This window comes from Peromyscus eremicus, chromosome 10 (assembly GCF_949786415.1).
Source record: "Peromyscus eremicus chromosome 10, PerEre_H2_v1, whole genome shotgun sequence".
Lineage (NCBI taxonomy): Eukaryota > Metazoa > Chordata > Mammalia > Rodentia > Cricetidae > Peromyscus > Peromyscus eremicus.
The window spans coordinates 68,333,531-68,352,293 of NC_081426.1; the positions used below are offsets into that span (position 1 = coordinate 68,333,531).

Consider the following 18,763-nt stretch of genomic DNA (forward strand, 5'->3'; position numbering starts at 1 on the left):
ACTGGAATAGTTGTGTTTGAAGTTATTTTTTCCTTGAAAACTTTGCAGGAAAAGCAAGTAGAATGGCTGGACTAGTTTTGGGGAGTGGGATGTTAGTAGATTTTTGCTTAGCAAGTGTAGTTTAGTAGGTACATTTTCCAATATTCCTTAAGCCAGTGGTTCTCAACCTTCCTAATGCTGCAACCCTTTAATACAATTCCTCGTGTTGTGGTGACTCCAACCATAAAATTATTTCATAGTTACTTCATAACTGTGATTTTGTTGCTGTTGTGAGTCATAATGTAAATATCTGATATGCAGGATATCTGATATGCAACCCCTGTGACAGGGTGTTGGACCCCCAGGTTGAGAACCATTGCTGTAGTCCTTTTGATATGGAAGATTTTAAGAGATTATTCGGGGGGGGGGTGTTGTTTGTCCCTTGTTGTTGCTGTTTGGAAAACCATTTGCTTTTCAAATGTATCGGCATTCTTTCCAAATCCAAACTCCATTCTGTTGCCAGAGTCATGTATTGAAATTAGAAACTAGAACATGCTATTTCTCTACTAGCAGCCCTGAGTACTTCAGATGGAGCCCTGAAGAGCCGGGCACCCATTTGTGGTAACTTCTTCATTTCCATCCACCTTCTCTTACATACACTGTGCTGCCTGTGTTGAATTACGTACTGTGGCTTTGTGATGGTGTTAGGCTCCCTCAGGACTCTGCACTTACACATGTCAGTCATAGATCCCCCCTCTCCCCCCTCTCCCCCCAGCCCTTTAAAACAGGGCTGAAGCTTTACCTCTCTAGCATCTGTCTGCCTTCCACCCTCTGGTCTGATTTAGGTGCTTCCCTTAGGATTCCATGGAGTCCTCCGGTGACTTATTACAGAACATTGACTTACTTTACTGTCACCGCATCAGGACCGGAAGGTCACATACAGTGAGGGAATGAAGAATGAGCAGATGACTAAAGTGCTAACAGTCGTGTGTATTTTGTTCAACAGTGACAACTGAACGCCCCGTGCAGGTGAAGGTGGTCAAAGTCAAGAAATCTGATAAGGGGGATTTCTACAAAAGGCAGATCGCCTGGGCCCTTCGAGACCTTGCTGTGGTAGATGCCAAAGATGCCATCAAAGTACGTTTTCCGTAGTCCTTGGACTTGTGTTCACAGAGTGTCATTCATGGATATCTATATATGTCACTGTGTGCCCTGAGATGCTCTAAACTTGTCCTGTAGCTGTAGGCCTGCCACATGTTGGTCTGAAATACATTAACCTCCACCTCTTCACCCCCAGCGTTAAATAACTACAGATGCATGCATGGTTCAGGTTTTACTTCGTTAAAACTTCACTTACAGTGGTGTTCAAGCCACATAAATAAACTAGGACAAAACTGCCTTAATACTGTGTGTTTCTTTTTTAAATTAAATATGCTTAGTAGAAAATTCTGTAAATTAGTGTGGATTTTAAAGTAATCTGTTGTGTGAGTTAACTGTCTAAAAACTCTTCATCGTTTTGGTAAGATCTGACTCAAAGCATGTATGATTGCATAAAGAGAGCCTTCCTTCTTTAGTCCTCCTGAGTGGGATGAAGACTCACTGTGAGGCAGCCAGTCTGAACACGTGACATTTGTGACTCAAATAAAGGGGTGATGGGGCTACACACCTTCTTTTGAGGTGATTGAGTGAAGTTTTAAGGATATAAGTTTTATGCCATGTTTGAGTGTGCTCAAGCTTCAAGGACATAGACTAGTTCAGTAGTCACATTAAAGGGCACACCCACTGTGCCCCTGATGCCTCTCAGACCAAGGCTTGCACTGATGTAACTGTCAGACTGGTGTGGGGACCCATAGAGACTTCCTAGTGAGACCTTACTCAGGGTCAGAGAATCTGGGCTTGCTTTACCCAGCAGGGCTGCATAATGGGATGATTTGACCACGGGCGTGGTTACCAGGTCTTTGGAAGGGTCTGCACTTGGCTGTACAGTGTGCTTTGATCTTGTAAGGTCTTTTGTCTCACCCTTTGGTGTTGTATAAAAAGCCCTTTGGAATAAACCTCGAGGTGACTGGGTCCAAAAGGGGAAATGGCAAAGACACTTGTACATTGATCTCATAAGATAAACTCCAGGGTTTTGTTTGTTACTTTGGGCAGGGTCTCATGCAACCCATGTTGGCCTCAAGCTTACTGTGGTAGCCGAGGCCATCTCTAAACTCCTGCTCTTATGCTTGTTGGGATGACAGGCATGCACAGCCATGCCTGGCGGAAACTCTGGTTTTACTCTTACTGTAGCATGAATCTAGGCATTAAAGAGCTGAATAAAACAAATAGTAATTTAATCAGTGCGAAGCAAAAGTAATTTTAGGAGATCCTTGCCAGTATGTGTCCATTACTCCTAAATGACACACATACACACAGAGGAGAGGACGGGGAGGAGGAGAGGAGTAGGGGGGAAGGGAGAGGAGAGAGAGACCTCTTCTTTTCATATTTTATTGAACTAGACTTTTGCTTTATTTCTAAAAAGCACCCAGGTTTTAGGAAAATGTAGAAAGCGGTTTGACAAATGTGGGGGGAAGAAGAGTTAGGAGTAATTTGGAAAGAAAAGTCTTTTTGTTTTGGTTTTTAGCTTCGGTAAATACTGTCTAACACGGGGTGGTGTTGGGGGGGGGGTGCAGGCGGAGAGGAAGCACCCTTTTGGAAAGTTTTAAGAGGAAATGCGTTGGCAGCATTTCAGAAATACACCCTACCGTAGCCTTCCTCCGCCTGCTGCCTTCCCTCCATGACCCTGTTACTTGGGGTGTTCACCCACACTGCCCAGTACTTCCTCAGCAGACTCCTCTCTGTTGGCTTGCTTAGTGGGGTTTTGTTGTTGATGTTTCGTTTTATGTAGGCACCTTGGTGTGTGTTTACTATATGTGGATATGAAGATGAAGTTTTTAGACTTAGCCTGGCAGTAGCCATTCAGTATCATACATTGATTTGTGCAGATGCTGCTACTGCAGCACTCAGCCTCGTTACTGGCGTATGGGGGAAGTATTCCCAGGGAAGTGGTCATTTCCATCAAGTTCATATTAGTTGCCAGTACTCTTAGATATGTTTGTAAGTAGTAAAGTAATTACTTTGAATCATAAACAGGAGTTTTCAATTAAAATTAGTTTATTACATTTATTCACACGCGTGCGAGCGTGCATTCGTGTGTGTGTGTGTGTGTGTGTGTGTGTGTGTGTGTGTGTGTGTGTTGGGGGTGCCCACGTGCCATAGCATCCATGTGGAGGTTAGAGGACAGGTGGGGAGCGTCTGTTCTCTCCTCATGTGGAGCCTGGAGATGGAATGCAGGTTGGTAGGCTTGGCAGCCTCTACCTGCTGAGCCATCTGACCAACTCAGCTTTTCAGGTTTTTGGATGCTTAAACTCTGTATGTCAGTTGAACTAATTACTAATTTTATCCTACTGTTAGATGATTATCATGCTACAAGTCAAGTCTTGTTCCTTAAAATACCCCATTCTTCAAAGCACTAGTTACATCTAACTTTTCTTGCCTTGAAGGTCTATTGACATTTTGTTACCCCTAAATAATGCTGTGGTGAATAAATTATCTTCATACCCTATAGAACATTAATATGTTGGAATATGTTTCTGTCCTATACTGTAGTGCATGTGAGTCTATGTTTTAATTCTTTGGAAGTGAACAATAGTACACATTCATATGATTGCATTTCCACATAAGGGTCAAGGAGTCCTGTAGTCAAGAAAGAACTGTTGCTATGTAATGGTTGTACTGGTTAGTTATTCTCAACCTGATACAAACTAGAGTCCCTGGAAGAAAGGAACTTCAACTGAGGAAATGCCTCCGTCAAAGTGGCCTGTAGGCGTATCTATGTGGCATTTTCTTGATGGTTGATTGATGTGGGAGGGCCCAGCCCATTGTGGGTGGTGCCAACCCTGGGCAGGTTCCTTGGAGGTATATTAAAGGTAGCTAAATGGGAGCTTGGGAGCAGGCCAGTAAGCAGCTTTCCTTCATGGTTCCTGTACTGACTTTCCTCCATAACGGACGGTTACCTGGAAGTATAAGAAGAAATAAACCCCTTCCTCCCCAAGTTGGTTTGGTCTTGTCTTATCACAGCAACAGAGAAGTAGTCAAAGCACTGATCTAACAGACTTATCGAAGGCATAATGTGATTCACATTGCCTCAATTTCCTAAAACAACTTTAAGGTTCACTGGTATTTTTGCCTTTTGAGATGCTTACAATAATTCTACATTTTAAAAACAACAATAAGTGCAGCTCTTCTCACTTGTTCTTAGAAAGTACACAAGGGTTTAGATTAAATTTTTTCTCATGTTTTAATTATGTATAGTCTTTAATAGGGAGTTAGTATCAAACCACAGCTATGAATAATAACACACTGTCAAATTATGTAACCAAAACTTCATAAGCAACTTAAAGAGAGAAAAGGAGAGCCATATTGAAGCTATACACATTGTCATATTCTTGCAGGGAAATTGAGCACAAAGTCCTTAAGTGTACACAGCCTTTCCTTTCACCCCTAGACTTTAACGGCACAGGGAGAAAGTGTCCACTGGGGGATGCCGTTGCTTGTCCAGTTTTGGCTATAAATTAAATTCTCTAAGCACTTCAAGACATTAGTTGATGTGCGTGTAGTCATTGAAGCCAGGCCCTTGGACATGAGGCAAGTGTTCTACCACTCAGCTGCATCCCTAACCATTTACATGATATTTTTAGTGGTCTTTTTGTGCCCCCCAAGAACAGCTTCCATTCTTAATTTGTAAGTCGGTTATAAGGTAACAATGAGAAGTGATAGGATGAGAATCAACGTATCTCTACTTCTTTTTGTTCTAGGAAAGCCCTGAATTTGATTTACACTTTGAAAAAATCTACAAGTGGGTTGCCAGCAGCACCGCTGAAAAGAATGCATTCATCTCATGCATTTGGAAACTGAATCAGCGCTATCTCCGCAAGAAAATCGATTTTGTCAATGTCAGCTCCCAGCTTCTGGAAGGTAAACGTAATGAAGATTTGTATTCATGGTCAAGTGTTTCCTTGAATGGATATATAATTGGCATTATTTAAAGTAATCGGAGTACTGGATTTACTTCATAATATGTCATAAAAAAATTTCAAAGTAATTTTTCTTATTGAAGATACTATGTGTATGCATTATAGGATATTGATATATTAAATTTAAAAAGTAAAATCACTCATAAACGTGGGCTTGGTGGCACAGACCAGTAATCCCAGCTACTTGGGAAGTTAAGGCAGAAGGATTACGAGTTCAGGACCTGCCTTGGCTCCAGAGTGAGGCTCTTGGGCAACTTAGTGAGACCCTATCTAAAAATAAACACTGATGTATAGAGATGCAGCTCATTGCTAGAGCTCCTGCCTGCCATGTGCAGGGACACGGGATTCCATCTCAATACCTAAAAAATATTCACTTATAAATATATTCCTTGGAGATAACTACTGTTAAAATTTTGACATAAATTCTTCTAGGCTTTTTTTCTATGAATACTTAATTTTCTTTAAATAGGGAAATTTACACTTATGTTTCCTGACATTTTCTTTTCCTATAATGAATTCAGCACAAACATTTATTATGCTGCTAAATACTTAGTCCAAACCTATATTAGCATCATAGTTTTCCGTTGTCTGGCTATACCATTGTTTGTTTTAAGGTTCCTGCCCTTTCTTACTTTAAACAGCTGTGGGATGAATGTCCCCACAGCAGTACTTCCATGCCTAGCAGTAGACATAGTCACGAGGAACCTACTGCTGGCGTTATACTGCCTGACTTGAAATTCTGTCAGTTTCCTTTATTTTTACAGTAGAGGTGATGATAGTGTCTGCCTACGGACCTCATTCCCACTTCATTTGAGGAGCTCATAATCACTTAAGTAGGTCGATACTATTGTAACTGTTCATGCAGCAGCCGCAGCAACTTCTGTAGTTTTTAATAATGACAATTGAGTGTTGGGGTTTAGAGACAGAGAGGGGAGGTCTTGTTTTTAGCCTTTTCTTTTTCGTCATTTAACTTGCAGCTTGATCTTTAAATAGTCGTCCCCTGAACCTCTGCCTGCCTGCCTGCCTGCCATCTCCTGTGCTGTTCTTGCCCCATCCTACTCTTTGAAACGGTGTTGTGACTAACCCTCTGTGAGGGAGGGGGTCCTGGCAGAGCCGTGGGCCCTGAGTGACAGTAACTACACTAATGCATGAGTCACAACTGACTGAAAACAACCCCCAGGAAGTGATTTCGTTCCCCGTCTTCAGGGACTAATCAGTACTGTCTCTGAAAGACTGAGAGGAAATCTGGTAATAAGAAAAACAAGCCTGGAAGTTAAACTTCTTAGGGATCTGCCCACTGCGGTTGGTGTTGGTGTTGATGTTGCCCTGAGCACCCAAGTTCAGCATGAAGTTCAAATGCAAGCAATATGGGTAGTAGTTAAAAGTTTTAAATCTGTGCTTTTCTACCCAGCTAATATTCTTTGCTTACTTTCCTCTGCTTTCCTCGTACCTTTTACTCTCCAGAACTGCCTAAAGTTACAGAAGGTGCGTAACACCTTTTCTTCTTACTCTGTTCCATGTGTATGCATTACTTGCCTCTGTTGTATACTATTGGAGTTGTACAAGGATAAATTTATTACAAAATCCATAGAGTAATGGAAGTATAGTACTATTCCGAAGGACTGTTTCAGGAGAAGAAAATACTACGAAAGTAGTTGTGATGACTTAAAACACTGGTTTATTTGAAATGTTAGTGTAAGGCACTGTGGTAGATGAATGATGTACGTAGTCCTGCCCTCTAGTGGTTAATAAGGAGTCACATCTGATAGTTCTGCATTTCCACGATGAACGAAATGGCCTCATTGAAAAGACAAGGAACATGGCAATGCCTCTCAAGAAACACTTCTATAGTATAATCTCTAAATTGCATGTACCAGAAATTTTAATATCCTCCCCCACGATGTAACTAAATCTGCCTAACTTACTCTCTTCTTCAGAATCAATACTGTCTCACTCGGAATTAACAGGTGTTTGTTCTGAGACAAATGAATAGATTTCAAGCCATGCTAAGTGAAAGTATTCATTTTCATGTAAAATAATGAACACTAAAAGAGCATCCAGACTTTGTGGTTTAGTTCATGTCCCAATCAGCCTATCCATAGCTTTCTTTAGAGCTAGAGTTCAGGCTACAGTGGTTTTTCATCTCTATCAAACTCAGACTTTGTACAAAATGCTCACACACAATATGTGTTCCTTTCCCCGAAGGGAAGCAAGATGTTGATCTAGAAAGCACTTTAGACTTGAGCTCTTGATGTTTGTTTGGAAGCATGGAAACTATGTACAGTTTTATAATTTCAAATCACCATGTTCTCTCATTGGAGTTACTAAGGAAATTTCTATAGTTCATCATTTTATCTATGCATGTGAGGTTTTAAACAATAACAGAAATAGAAGATGCAGTCAATATTTTCAATATTCACAGTTTCTTGTGGGTAGTGCACATGCCTCTCACTTCAATTAAAAGTTATTTGAAAAGTGTGTGTGTGTGTGTGTGTGTGTGTGTGTGTGTGTGTGTGTGTAATAAAGAAAGATGAAAATAACAAAAACAAGAGGAAATGCTACCCAGAAAGAAAGGAAAGAACTGCTTTCTATGTTTATAGTTCATCATCACTGTTTTGTTAGAGCAATAGCCATCTCTGGTGGGGAAAAGAGAAATTAGGTTCACTTCTTCATGCTCTCTATTTTAGTGGAGTTGTGTTTTGGGAGATTCTGACTAGAGCCCATTTTAACACCTGTAAGTCAGCGAGCATTCTAGACTGCATGCTTTCTTTTGCTCGTAGGACCCCATTTCAATAACATTGTGATTCTGTATGAAAATAAGGTTTGAGACTTTTCTTCATATATTCTGAATCATTCTTTTCTATCCTTCAACCACTAAATGTGTCCTGTGCTTATAATCAGTCTTAACTAGCTGTCACCTTAAGTGCCGCCATGTTACAGTTCTTCCCATTTGTTGACGACTTTCTTCCCTTACATTTTTGCCTGCTTTAAGAATCTGTTCCAAGTGGCGAAAATCAGAGTGTAACAGGAGGGGACGAGGAAGCAGTAGATGAGTACCAAGAATTAAACGCAAGAGAAGAGCAGGACATTGAAATAATGATGGAAGGCTGCGAGTGTGCCATCTCTAATGCTGAGGCCTTTGCAGAGAAGTTGTCCAGAGAGCTGCAAGTGCTGGACGGGGTAAGAACTCCCCGTGAGCTGTGGAGGAAGGGTGCACACTGGATTGCATTCCCCGTGAGCTGTGGATGGGGGTACACACAGGATTGCACTCCCCGTGAGCTGTGAGTGAGGGGTGCACACTGGATTGCACTCCCCGTGAGCTGTGGAGGAGGGATGCACACTGGATTGCACTCCCCGTGAGCTGTGGAGGAGGGGTGCACACTGGATTGCATTCCCCGTGAGCTGTGAGTGAGGGGTGCACACCGGATTGCACTCCTCATGAGCTGTGGATGAGGGGTGCACACCAGATTGCACGCCCCGTGAGCTGTGAGTGAGGGGTGCACACTGGTTTGCACTCCCCGTGAGCTGTGAGTGAGGGGTGCACACCGGATTGCACTCCCCATGAGCTGTGGAGGAGGGGTGCACACTGGATTGCACTCCCCGTGAGCTGTGAGTGAGGGTGCACACCGGATTGCACTCCCCGTGAGCTGTGAGTGAGGGGTGCACACCGGATTGCACTCCCCGTGAGCTGTGAGTGAGGGGTGCACACCGGATTGCACTCCCCGTGAGCTGTGGATGGGGGTGCACACCGGATTGCACTCCCCGTGAGCTGTGGATGGAGGTGCACACCGGATTGCAAAGGCTGGGGGTGCTGCTCGTGTTTTCTGCCCCACACTTCAGCTTTTCCAGCGTGGTTACTGCTGTCACCCAGCTCACTGTTCTTGTTCATAAGATAGAGCCAGGTGCTAAGGAGATGGGTCAGTAGCTAACACACTTGGCACACAAGCTTGAGGACCAGAGTTCAGATCCCCAGAACCCAAGTAAATACTTGCAGTGCATAGTAGCTCCCCTGTAGTCCCGGCGCCCGTGAGTCAGAGATAAGGGGTCCCTGGGGCAGGCTGACTAGACAGATCAGGGAGCGCTGGGGTTCAGGTGAGAGACCTGTCTCAGTTATAAGGGGGAGAGCAATTAAGACATCCTACATTTGGTGTTCACACTCTCTTACACACATGCAAATGTGTATTCACACATCACATGTATGCATGCACGCACATGATAAAAACCATTTCCAGTGAAGACATTTTGCTAAGGTTTTAAATTTTAGAATGTTCTTAATATACAATGGTAGAAGAAAAAAGTAGACAAGCAGATACCAGTTCATTACCAAAGAATAGCATTTTCATTGTTTGTAAAAAACAAAACAATAAGTACGAATCAGAATAAGAGAAATGCAGGTGAAATAAGTGAATCATGTACCAAGGGGAGCCAAGTCAGTATGGTGAGAAAGGAAAAGGGTCTAGGTCTGGCCACTAAAGGGCTTTAGAACAGAACCCTCTGATTTCCCTGCACAGTTTGTGAGGCATGGTCTTAATACAGAGGCAAGTAAGCCTTCTCAAAGTACTGTGTAGAAGGTGGGTGGAAGCTGATTGACTAGATGCAAAGAGAGTGGGTATGTTTCCCCTTTCTGCTTCTTTTCCACATTTAAAGAGCACGGGCGGAATATTTTCTTTTCACTTGGTAGGCTAACATTCAGTCCATCATGGCCTCAGAAAAGCAAGTGAATATCCTGATGCAGTTGCTGGATGAGGCCCTAAAGGAGGTGGATCAGATTGAACTGAAACTGAGCAGTTATGAAGAAATGCTCCAGAGTGTAAAAGAGCAGATGGACCAGATCTCTGAAAGCAACCACCTGATTCATCTCAGCAACACGAATAATGTGAAGCTCCTGTCCGAGATAGAGTTCCTCGTGGTGAGCATTTCCTAGAGTACCCGCCAAGTGTGTAAAACTCATTTATAGACCTTGTGGGCTCGGGATTTCAAGGAATTACCGACTGGGTGATAGGATTGACTAGCTCACAATTACACGTGCAAGTGGTGTGTTTGAATGTATTCCAGAACCACATGGACTTGGCCAAAGGTCACATAAAGGCTCTTCAGGAAGGAGACCTTGCTTCTTCCAGAGGCATTGAGGCCTGCACCAATGCTGCCGATGCCCTTCTGCAGTGCATGAATGTCGCTCTTCGACCAGGTGTGTTCAACAGCCGTGATAGAACCTGACCGAGAACTGAGACCTGGTAACACTAAGAACTTTTTCATTTCAGTTCCTTCTAGTTGGCCGTCATTGACTCTAACATCTTTACCTTCACAAATGTACTATTATGATTATCTAGTTTTTATTTTGTTTAGTTTGGGCTTAACATCTCACTACATAGCCTAGGCTGGTCTCAAACCCACAATCACCCTGCTTCCCAAGTGTTGAGAGTGCAGACAGGCACCACCATGCTGTACTCTCACTATAATCTTATTTAAAAATGTAATTTTATTTATACTGAGGTCAGAGGACATCTTTGTAGATTCATTTTTCTTCTTCCACCTTTCTATGTGTTCTGGAGGTTGACAGGTCACCTGGTTTGTGTGGCAAGCACCTTTACCTGCAGATCCATCTCGCTGCCCTACCACGATCTTTGGATCTTTCTTATTAGAAGCAAGCATAAGTACCATTAAGACATGCCAGAAAGATACGGTTCTTCTAGGCAGTGGTTCTAAAACTTGAATGTGTGTTCAGATCAGTTAGAAGACTTATTAAAACATTACTGGGCATATCTCCACATTCAGTAGATCTGGGCTGAAGTCCTGAAATTCACATTTCTAGTGGTTGCCACATGATACTAAAGAAGAAACAGTGTATTACATTTTTTTTCCTTAATTTTTTTAAATTGGGGGCTGGAGAGATGGCTCAGTGGGTAGGAGCACTGACTGCTCTTCCAGAGGTCCTGAGTTCAATTCCCAGCAACACAGAGTGGCGCACAACCATCTATAATGAGATCTGGTGCCCTCTTCTGGTACACAGGCACACATGCCTGCAGAATACTGTATACATAATAAATAAATAAATCTTTTTAAAAAATTATAAAGCAAATAAAAAAGCCACTAAAGATTTGGATTCTTCAAGACTTAAGTGTGGGTGTCATTAGAGTAGTAGAGATTTGAGCTGCATCTCAGTGGGAGACTATTTGCCTAACATGCCCAGGGCTCTGGGTGCCTTGGGGAGTCGGGGAAGAAACGTAATTCACTGAGCATGGAGGGAAGGCCAGCAAGATGGTCGGTCCATCAAGAAAAGGTATTTGCTGCACAACTTGGCGACCCGAGATGGATCATTGGAACTTACTAAAGGTGAAGGCTGAGAATGGACTCCACAAAATTGTCCTCTGACCTCCACATACACACTGCCATGGCGTTTCTTGTTAAACATGGAGGGAATCTTTGCCTTACTGAGTCGGTGAGGGACTGTTGTTCTGATGCAGGCCACGACATGCTCCTGGCGGTCAAGCAGCAGCAGCAGCGTTTCAGTGACTTGAGGGAGCACTTTGCCCGGAGACTGGCCAGTCATCTCAACAATGTTTTTGTTCAACAGGTAATTTTAATTTATTATTAACTGACATGTTTCCATAGGTCATTTATATGTTGCCCTAAACCTAAATTCCCACAACAATTTTTAATGTATTCATTTGGGGCTATAATATAGTCCTTCGTACATTTCTATGATTTTAACATTTTGAAGTCTGTGCATAGTGCCTCATGGAAGTACTTTGGACTTCGGATAACCCTTTACACAGACGTCAAGTTCCTTTTAGCTAAAGCTGATTCTAGGAATCAAAAAGATAGCTACATTCATGAATTACATATACAATTGGCAGGTCTGTGTTAATTGTTGAGCCGCTTGTGTTTTTCAGTGTTGAGAGGTGAGAATTAGACCTGACTTATTATTTTCAGTGTTTCATAGGTTCTGTGTGTCAAATACATTGTGTACATGTCAGAAAACAATTAGATCAACTGTGAATGTCGTGATTCAGTCTCCGTGTTACAAACTTGCATCTTTTTTTATGGAAAGAGTTATTATAATTAATGGCATAGCAACAATATTTTAATAATGCCAAGGGCACCTTACAGTGATTTGAGCAGAAGATATTTTAATAGTTAATATATTTAGGTTCTTTGAGGTTCTTTTGTCTTTACTTTATTAGACATATTGAACAGAAAAAATAAGGAGGAATCTCAATAATCAATATGTGCTCTCTGGAAATACTGGCTTCTCTTTACAGTGTTCTAAAACAATTGTATTATATTTTATTCCCGACTAGTTTACTCAGGCCCTCCTTCAGCTCTATAGCAGGTCCTACTTTCTTTCGGTTCCTGTGAGTACATAAAACTGGCTCCAGCTTCTCTGTTTTGTTTCTCATGTATATATAAAGTTTGCTAAAGTTAGCAGCAGAATTTTTATGCTTACAGCTTAACTTACTGATTTAAGCTACCCGTTAACTATATTTGTAACAGTTTTAAAATATCCCATTTTGCCAAAAAGGCATTTAACCTCATTCTGCTTGCCTTTCTCCGCCGTTTCTCATCTCCTTGGTTTTTCAGTAATTGCTTGTTGGTGGTTGAGGTGCATCTCAGACATTGCTTCTCTTTGTGTCTGAGAGAAGCTCAAAGTCTCGGGAAGGGAAACGGACAGATAGACTTGGGGATGGCAGCTGTGATGGCGGTGCTGTGCAAACATAAAGGAAGACCACCTCACTAAACATGGGAGGGGGAAAGTGGGCAGACTCCCTCAACATTTCACTGGACCTGAAAAGTCACATAGGAAACTCCTCTTTTCTTAGCTTATTATTTCTAATGCTGTTGGCAGTGATGTTATCCACATGTGTAGATGGCATCACAAATGTCAATCAACGAACAGTCTTTTTGCATCTTAATTATTGGCTATAATGTGTAGTATTTATTCTGTTTGCTTCTTTGCCTTGTAAACTAATGGCTCTGTTTAAAATGAATGCTTCCCATTTCTGAAAATCTAATATGGACTGTTAACATGGGAGTAATGCATGTTAAAAAACAGAATGTTGCAACAGCCTGTGATGTGTTGCTGAAGGTGGAAAAGGATGTCTCAAGTACAAGAGAGTGTCTCTGTGTTGAACTTAGTCATCGGGTCACTAGCCAAAGGACTAAAGAACATGGAGATTTCCATTGCAGACAAAGGGACACAGTAGCTGGGAGGTTTTGACTAGCATATGATGGCACGCCTCTGCCACCACCCATCTTACTTGCCTTATTTAATAGCAGAGATAATAAAAGTATCTACTTCACTTAGACGAGTGTTTGGCTCTACTGAGGTGTGCCATGTTACCTTTTATTAAATTCCAGTATCTAGCTGAATTTGGTGGTACACACTTTTAATCCCAGAACTTAGGAAGCAGATGCAGGCAGATTTCTATGAGTTTGAGGCCAGCCTGGTCTACATAGAGAGTTCCAGGCTAGTCAAGACTGCATAGTGAGACCCTGTTTCAAAAACAAAAATTATAGTATATAATATATATGTGCTGGTAAGATTTTGTGGCTCACCAAGTTTTTAATGTTTCTTAATTTGAATACCCTGTAAATTATGTTAATTATAGATTTGCCATTTTCTTAGATGAGAATATATTATAAGATTAGTGTAAGGATTCAGATTTATATATAAAAAGAACCTGAGTAATGAGCATTCAGTGATTCAGTACTTGTTGTTAATCTATTGTTATGTATAAAAGAAACTTTAAAATGTTTAATGTTTTTAAGCATGTGAAGAACAAATTTCTTTATACTTAGTGTTTTGCATGTGATAATTTTTATGTTGATTGAATTAAGCAACTTAAACAATTTCATGATTTCCTATCCTTTTTCTGGAATCATTTTATCTAAAATTAAATCTTTTAGTAGCATTCAGTCTATCTTGACAGTAATAATTAAAGGAATGATAGTTGACATGTGAACCGCCAGTTTCTCAGGTGTTTGTAACATGGAAATGCTGTGAAAACTTAGTATAGTCACGTATGCAAAGAGCTTTGTAAACTGCAAGGCCCTCCACACAATTGTTAATAATTGATTCTTCCACTTTCCAGAAGAGATTTAATGATTTCAAGTCTTTCTCAACCTGAAGTAATGTAACTTAGCATGGAATAGATCAAGTAAATAGCTGTAGAAAACATAGTTTGTCTTGAGTCGTTGGGAAAAGTTAATGGAGAAGAATATTTTGGGTGATGCAAGCATATGCGACGTTGCTCATTAGTGTGCACAGTATTTGGAGCATTGTGAAGCAGGAGAGCCTCTTCTTCTCCATCAGCACAATAGGTGGGAGACACCGGAGACACTCCTGACCCTGGAGTGTCGCGGCTGTGGACTCCTTTGTTCTCCACGTGCGCTTCTGTAGACCGTTCTGATGTGAAACTGTAGAATGGAGACCGAGCAACGATCTACATAATAAAGCATGTAAATCAGAAGTGAGAAATCTTTCAAAGTAAAATCATTTTAGTTCCTTTCATTCAGGGTGCTTATCAATCTATTGTAGTTCTACTACCATTGTATACATTTAGGTAACTTTACCAAGAAATTAATTATCCAACTCCTCCCCTGCGTCAGCAGTTTTTGTCAATTTAATGGTTTCCATAAAATACTGAAACTGTCTCTGACTAGGCAACTCAAATGAACAGAAATGACTTCAAGTAAATGTGGCTTGTGTTGGCCTTTGCTTGCTCGTTGGAAAATTCTGTTTCAAGGCCAGTCTGTTCTTGCAACTTTCTCATCTCTCGGACACTGGCTTTAAGCTCCATCACAGATGTTGACTAAATATCGAGGAAGAGCTAGATTGTCCAACAGACGGCTGAAGTGTTACGTTTATAGAGAGATGCACACACGCTTACTCAACTCCACATACTAACAGCTAGACAGCAGTTGCAGTTTTTGATTCTGGTTAAATGCTTTTATTTGAATGTTTTTAAAGGAAGACAGAAGTTAGACTTGGTTATCAAGATTCCAATTTTGACTTTCATACTGTGTGACCTGAGCAAGTTAATTAATACCCTGAGCCTTGGATTCTTCTAGAAAATTGGGTTAATAAGCCAGTAATCTAGCCGTCTATATTTTTCCAAAGCAAACGTCAAGACACATGATCTAACTGTTTATTATTAATTTATTTATATAAAATTGTCAAGGTTTAAAATAGTCATATGTGGTAGTTTGACTAGCACATCACTTTAATGGAAAAATTGGAATTAACATTGTTATTAGGGATTATCATGGAAAACCCAAGATATAACCATCTATAGTCCTTACTAATTTTAAAATTTTATATCTTACACATTTTTATCTGTTGAAAAAATGTAGTTTTTATGGAAATCTCATTAAAGTGGATAGTTTGTTTTGGATGATTTCCCTTTAGTGTGTTTTTTTAATACAGTCTGTATCAAGAAGTTTATTTGCTTAGTATGTTGTAAAGTGATATAGAGAGGCAAGCTTTATACACTCAACTCTTTTGAAAGATGGAGTGATGCTTTATCACAGTGCCACCCATTCATGTTTGTGAATATTAATGGTGGTAGTATTCCGTGGATACACAGGATGATAAAAATAGACAAGTAAGTACTTGATTTTTACTTTTCTGTATTCATTTGGTATTACTTGACTACATTTGGTTATTATCTAGAATTTTCTATTGTAACCGTGTTTTCTTGAATATCCCATCGTATTTATTTACTTATTTACTCACTCTAGGGTCATGATCAGAGTTCAACTCTTGCTCAGCATTCTATTGAACTGACTCTACCCAATCATCATCCATTTCATAGAGACTTGCTCCGATATGCCAAGCTGATGGAGTGGCTAAAGAGCACAGATTATGGAAAATATGAGGGGCTAACAAAGGTATGGATCTGATGTCAGTTACTCACTGGGTCTACAGCAGTCTTAGATTGTATATTTAGTTCCTTAAGTTTGAAATACTTCAGTATGTTTTTTACAAAGCAAAAGATAATTGAATTTCTGAGTGCTCAATTATTGGATAAAAAGGAACTAGGCATGCACATGATACACAGACATGAATATAGGAAAAATACACTTAAATAAATACATCTATTTTTAATAAAGAACAAAGTATCTGTTTATTAAGCCAACATTCTACTGTGTCAGGCACCTGGAGTGTAACAAGCCAATCTCTAATTCTAAAGAGCTTTAAGAATGACTGGGAAGAGTTATATTAAACACTCAGCAAAAACCTGAGTACCAGGCTGGAAATTATTTAACAATACATGGCAGTTTGGAGAAGGGAAACCAAGTCCTGGAGCCATGGGAGAGACTTCATGGGAGATATTAGGCTTGAGCTTTAAATAGTGAACAAGGCTGCTGGTGGGTCCACTGCCCCTTACAGTGGACTTAATTAATCCATATTAGGATGAGATAAACCAGAAAGAAGAGGAAGGGCATCAGGGGTGCGGGAACAAGATGTACAGACAGAAGTGAACGTACACCCCATCACATGGCAGCAGGCCCAGAGTAGAGATTTCAGTCTCTAGAGCAGTGAGGACTTAGATGAACCACATGAGGCGTTGTACAAAGCAGCACCCCTCAAGCACAGGCAGACTAAATGGAGGTGGCCAGCTGTGGTGGCTCACCCCGTTAGTCCCGGCACCCAGGAGGCAGATAAGGGCAGGTTTCTCTGAGTGCCAGGCCAGCTAGGACTACACTGTGAGACATTTGTCTCAAAAAAAATTAATAATGATAATAGGAACCTTCATATGAGATCCTGACACCTACACCCTAAATAAAAGATGGGGAAACTTATTATGGATCTAGTGTAGTAATTCAGACGAAATGAAGTCTTGACTCAGGAAGGTGGTGGTGGGAATACAAAGTGAAAGAGTGCCTCCAAAGGCAGACGTAGTAGGATGATCCTGAACTTACCAGGATTGGTGATAAGAACAGTAACGTATACCGGTGGCCACCCTCCAGAAGTCTGAATCATTGATTCAGTGTATTCCGTATATTCTGTGTTGACACTGTTGAGTGTTGGAGGTTTGGCAGTGAAGGAAACAGGCAAGCACTTGCCGTGCATATCTTGAGAAGAAAGACGAAACGAGTTAACTATACATATGGAGGAAGTACTGTGGGTGCTCTGGAGAAAATTCAGGGGACACCAGTGTTTGAAGAGGGGTCCACTTTCAGATACAGTGGTGAGAGACCTAGTCATGAGGAGGTGACGTTGGAGCACTGATTAGAGATAAGTAAAGGGTGAGCAGTGAGCATTTCCTGTCACAGGACAGGCCTCTGAAGCAGAGCGTGCCCAGTGTTCTTGAGAATGCCAGGAGGCCACTGTGGTTGCAGCACTGTGAGCTGGGGAATGGAGTCTGTGTGGGCTGGCAGGTGTGGAGATGTTAGACCATCGCAAGGGGCTGGTCTTACTGTGTGTGACATTGGACAGGGAAGAGCAGTGGGTGTTAAAAAATAGAATGATGCCGTCTATCTTGGGCTTCATAACACCATCAGGAAGCTAGTATAGCAAAAGCCAGGAGTCTCTGGCATTTACACATCACCCTTAGAAACTGGACAACAGTGTCCATTTAAAAAGACAGAGACAGAATTGTCACTACCTAACACAGACATATAAATAGCTAGTAATATATTCTGGATAGGCCCAGCTGAGAGAGCAGTTTCAATAATGTGAAACATTTAAATGGTATTATCTTTAAGATTTTGTGAATTAGCTGAAAAATGAAATATTCAAATAATGTATTAAGTTGTTTTAATAATTATATATATAATAGAGTGGTAAAAGATATCCTGGAGTTTAAATGAGACAGAGTTTTGTCTTTGTGGAGTAAAAATACTGACATTTTTCATAAAAAAAGCAATTCCTAGCAGCTGCTGTAAATTTGCGCCTCAGGGGAGGCAGAGGGATAGGTAGAGATGCCAAGAGGTGGGTTGTGTTCCTAGCCATGTGTTAAGTCTAGCACATTCTTTAATGTCAGTCCACATATGTCTTCTGTTTGAATTACCTTCGCCCATTTGAAGTCAAATCTGTCTCCTTCTGTTTCTAAACTGAGGTGAGTTTTATTGTTACTGTTGGTTTATTTTGTTTTGTTGGGGGTTTTTGGTTGGTTGGTTAGTTGGTTTGGTTTGGTTTTTTGCTTGCTTTTTTTCCCTTCCCAATTCTCTTCTCACATCTTCTTCCTAGTGATTTTCTTTCTGGTTTTGAATTAGTTCAGTTCCTTCCTATTTCACTTTCCTCGGGAGCTAGCAAACCCTGGGTTTTGAACCCCACCTTGCCCCACCCCGCCCTGCTCTCATCAGACCCTTCTTCTTCCTTTGGTTCTCTAGTACAGTTTTTAGGTTTTTGTATTTGGGGTTTTTGTTGTTATTGTTTTGTTTTTTGTTTGTTTTATAGCTAGTGTAGCTGGCTCGGTTTTGCTGGAGAAAAGACACATAATTAAATGGAGTTTGCTTAAGTTCCTTGTTTTCAACTCATCTGAACTTAAGTGCCATTTTGTTTATATATATGTAAGTGTTTTCACTCGGCAGTGACCATTTAAACTTGGCCTGTTCCTCAACCCTCTTTCTTTTTTGTTAAAGAAAAAAAAATGTTTTTTTTCACACAGTATATTCTGGTCACCATTTCCCCTTCCCGAACTCTTAGATCCTCCCACCTCCTCACCCATCCAACTCCACACCCTTCCTTTCTCTCTTTAGAA

The 18,763-nt window shown here is 41.0% G+C and overlaps 1 protein-coding gene across 2 annotated transcripts in view; it reads left to right on the forward strand.

Annotated features, from left to right (window-relative positions):
- The window catches only part of Exoc1 (exocyst complex component 1), a 46,083-nt gene that overhangs the window by 6,951 nt on the left and 20,369 nt on the right, over nucleotides 1-18,763 (forward strand). For both annotated transcript variants that reach the window (XM_059276041.1, XM_059276042.1), the window contains exons 3-9: nucleotides 986-1,116; nucleotides 4,836-4,995; nucleotides 8,047-8,234; nucleotides 9,736-9,963; nucleotides 10,110-10,242; nucleotides 11,519-11,628; nucleotides 15,795-15,944. In XM_059276041.1, the coding sequence (XP_059132024.1) occupies nucleotides 986-1,116; nucleotides 4,836-4,995; nucleotides 8,047-8,234; nucleotides 9,736-9,963; nucleotides 10,110-10,242; nucleotides 11,519-11,628; nucleotides 15,795-15,944 (1,100 nt within the window). The remainder of the gene's footprint in view (nucleotides 1-985; nucleotides 1,117-4,835; nucleotides 4,996-8,046; nucleotides 8,235-9,735; nucleotides 9,964-10,109; nucleotides 10,243-11,518; nucleotides 11,629-15,794; nucleotides 15,945-18,763) is intronic.